At 35.1% G+C, this 3959-nt stretch overlaps 1 protein-coding gene across 1 annotated transcript; it reads left to right on the top strand.

Moving 5' to 3' along the window:
- Positions 1-1632: 1632 nt before the first annotated feature.
- Positions 1633-2574, top strand: LOC308350094 (olfactory receptor 52E8-like; the record flags this gene model as incomplete). Its single annotated transcript, XM_080815096.1, has 1 exon — positions 1633-2574. One exon carries the CDS (start codon positions 1633-1635, stop codon positions 2572-2574), a length of 942 nt encoding a protein of 313 aa, XP_080671222.1.
- Positions 2575-3959: the final 1385 nt, after the last annotated feature.

Raw genomic sequence — 3959 nt, forward strand, 5'->3', positions numbered from 1 at the left:
GAGGAAATTTGGGGTGCTGTTTATGAGGGCATGTAACTCAAGAAACCCAATAAAGGGCTAAATTTTTATTACTATACAAGAATTCCATAAATACGTGCATTTGGGTAGACTCCTAGGAACACCAGAAGGTCAGAGGGCTGATGACTGCAAGCAAGCAGTGATTTTGAAGATGGAGACATGCTTCTGTGATCCAGACATAAAAGAAATCCACTGATTTAGGAGCCGGAATCTGTCCTGTTTTTCCCATGTGGCTGAAGTGAGTAGCAAGTGGTAAAATTCATCTGAAATTTCTTTGTAAAACTGAAATAAATAATATTAAATGCTTATATAACACCATTATTTCTGTAGTTGTTTTTTCCCTTCTAATAGCAATGACAATAATAATGATGACATTATTCATGAATTCCCATATAGGGACAAAGTTGGAAATGGTATGCATAGTTAAGAAGTAAAGTGAAGTCAGCTTGTCTTCTATGAGGATTAGGGGACATAAATGGGGAGCGTGAATGGTTCAGTCAGTGCTTTAAGCCTCAGTCAATCTTTCTAAAAATGGTGGTTTTATATCTAAGATTAATTATGTTACATTGAATTTTGTGAACTCTGTGGCCTCATAAAGCAAGGTCTTTGTTTTGAAGAATGAAGCAAATGTCTTCATCCATTGATAAAAAAGTAACACAAATTTAGAAAAAGCAAAAAATGTACTTAGATTTTGATGAAAGTTATTTACAAACAAGTTGAAGAAAGAAAGGCCATATTAAGTAGCAGAAATAAAGTCCTTTGGTTATAAGTGGAAATGCACAGAGGAATATATTGGGCTCATATTTCTAGTTAAACAAATGATCTTTAACTTTTATTATTATTATTATTATTATTATTTTATGGAAGTATAGTTGATACACAATGCTACATTAGTTTCAGGTATACAACATAGTGATTTGACAAACTGATTCATTATCCATGCTTACCATCTGTCACCATACAACACAATTATAGTACCACTGACTTTATTCCCTATGCTGTAACTTTTATCCCTGTGAGTTATTCATTCCATAACTGGAAGGCTGTATTTCCAATTACCCTTCATCCATTTGTCCATTCTCCCATACCTCTGCCCTCTGGCAACCATCAGTTTGTTCTCTGTATTTATGGGTATGTTTTTGCTTTTTGTTTTTAAACAAGTGATCTTAAAAGATGCTTCTGAAATCTACAATATTGCCTGTACTCACAGATTATAGTCTTTTATCAGTGAGATATCAATATATATATATCTTCTCCCATCTATAATTAAATATTTTAAAAGAGTGTAAAATAGGATCTTATATCAACTGGCTTAATCAGTGTTCTTACTAAAATTAATTTAGATGATCTCATCTAATATGTAAGTATCCATTAACATTTCTTAAGGAATATTCTCCTTCATTCATCATATGTATGTATCAATGAAAGTAAAAGAGAAGAAAAGATGTATGAGGAAAAACATGATCTTTCTTCTGTATTCCTAGAAGAAATATTGTAATTACATCTTTTTTGTTCTTATTCAGTATAAGCAGTATTGATGACATTGGGAAGCCTTATATAATACTAAGATTCCTTCAAATGAGGAGAGTTTGACCATTAGAAGGCTTTGCTAGCATGTCTCCAGCCAATACCTCATGTATTCACCCCTCATCCTTCCTGCTTTTGGGAATCCCAGGACTGGAAAATATGCAGTTCTGGCTTGGTGTCCCTTTTGCTACAGTGTATCTGATTGCCCTCCTGGGGAATGTCATCATCCTCTTTGTGATCCAGACTGAGCACAGCCTTCATCAACCCATGTTCTACTTATTGGCCATGTTGGCTCTCACTGACCTGGGCCTCTCCACTGCCACCATTCCCAAAATGCTGAGCATTTTCTGGTTTGGGCTTAGTGAGATTGACTTTGGGGGATGCTTAACTCAGATGTTCTTCATACACTTGTTCACAGGCTTTGAAACATTCATGCTTGTAGCCATGGCTTTTGATCGCTATATTGCCATTTGCTACCCTCTTCGATACAACACAATCCTCACCAACAGAACTATTTGTATTATTGCTGGAGTAGGAATGTTGAAAAATTTTGCTTTAGTATTTCCACTTGTGTTTCTCCTTCTAAGGCTTTCATTCTGTGGACATAATATTATACCCCATACCTACTGTGAGCACATGGGAATTGCCCGTCTGGCCTGTGTCAGCATAAAGATCAATATATTATTTGGATTAATCCTCATCTCTATGATACTTTTGGATGTTGTTTTGATTGCTATCTCCTATGTGAAGATTCTACACGCTGTCTTCAGACTCCCGTCCTGGGAGGCCAGGCTCAAAGCGCTTAATACCTGTGGTTCCCATGGATGTGTCATCTTAGCTTTTTTCACTCCGGCATTTTTCTCCTTTATGACTCACAGATTTGGACACAATATTCCACGTTATATCCACATACTCCTGGCTAATTTATATGTGATCATCCCCCCTGCTCTTAACCCCATTATTTATGGAGTGAGAACCAAGCAGATCCGAGAGCGGGTAGTGACAATCTTCCTTTTTAAGGAAGTTTGACTCCAAACACTTGATTTGAAGAGTCTTCAAATCTTTTTCTTTTTCATCCATAAAAGGGGCAAGTGTTGTTAAGCTTTTATAGATTAAATGCTTTCCAGTATATGATTTTAAACACAATGTTTCCTCCTTTATGTGCAGTATCAAATTAGAGATAAATTGACATAGTAAATATTCTTCCTAGACTAACTATGAACATTACTGTTAAATAAATATGGATCACTTAATTCTGGAACTCATATTAAAATCTGGATCCAAGAATAAAGTCTTAGTGCAACTCTAGTAGTATTTTTTTTTCAAGTACTATTAATTAGTCTCTTCACAGAATTTACTGATTATGGTAAAGGAGTGCTAAGCTGCGAAGAACTGTCATAGCTGTAATGGTACTGACCAGATAAGTCATAGTATATGAGTTCCAGGAGCAACAATTAAAGAAATCAAACACCAATTTTATTTCTCCCATGGCCCAGTTGACTTCCTTAATCGTGTAACCACAGGGAAAAATAATCAATAAAACACCATAGATGTGCAAACCTGGCGGTTCAACAGACCTGTACCCCTGGGGCTAATAATACATTACATGTTAATAAAAATTAAAAACAAAAACAAAAACAAAAAAAACCACCATAGACATCTTTGTATACTCCATTTTTATAAGTTTTGAAATAGCAACTACAGCAACTACATGGAGTTAAAAGTATTTGAAAGGATTCATGGGGTTTCACAAGATATACTCATTTTAGGCTTTAAGTAAGGTCAAGGTAAAATAAAACAGGGACAAGAAATAGAACAAGTAAACACAGAAAGATCTAAAAAAATTCAGGCACAACTCTTAGGACATTTTCTCAATTGTGCAGAATGAACTTTATTTTCGTTGTGAGCCACTAAAAATGTGAAAAGATACCTTTGTTTCACCTAAGTCAACACAGAAGGTTAATGAGAGGTATTTTTTTTGTTTTTTTGCTTTTTGTTTTTTGTTTTTAAATCTTAGTGGTTACATAGCAAAAACTGGGGCCTCCATAATATGTGTGGGCCTTACACAATCAGTTGAAGGCTTGTATAGAACAAAGACAGACTTCATGGAGCAAGAGGGATTCTGCCGGTTGCTGAGTATTCATTCTGTAACTGGGGAAATAGCCACAGGATGATTTTGGAGACCCGTTGATCACCTGACCTACAAAGTCCCTACTATGACTATAAGGACTTCATCAAAATGAGAAATATGTATACCTATTGTCAAAAGGAGTGAACTTGGTGATGAGCTTTGGATATTGTATGGAAATGTTGTATCACTATATTTTACACCTGAAACTAATATTATGCTGCATGTTAACTCTCTAGAATTTAAGTAAAAAATATTGACTAAAAAGAATATTGAAGAATATTGG

Source organism: Martes martes (genome assembly GCF_963455335.1).
Source record: "Martes martes genome assembly, chromosome: 10".
Classification (NCBI taxonomy): Eukaryota; Metazoa; Chordata; class Mammalia; order Carnivora; family Mustelidae; genus Martes; species Martes martes.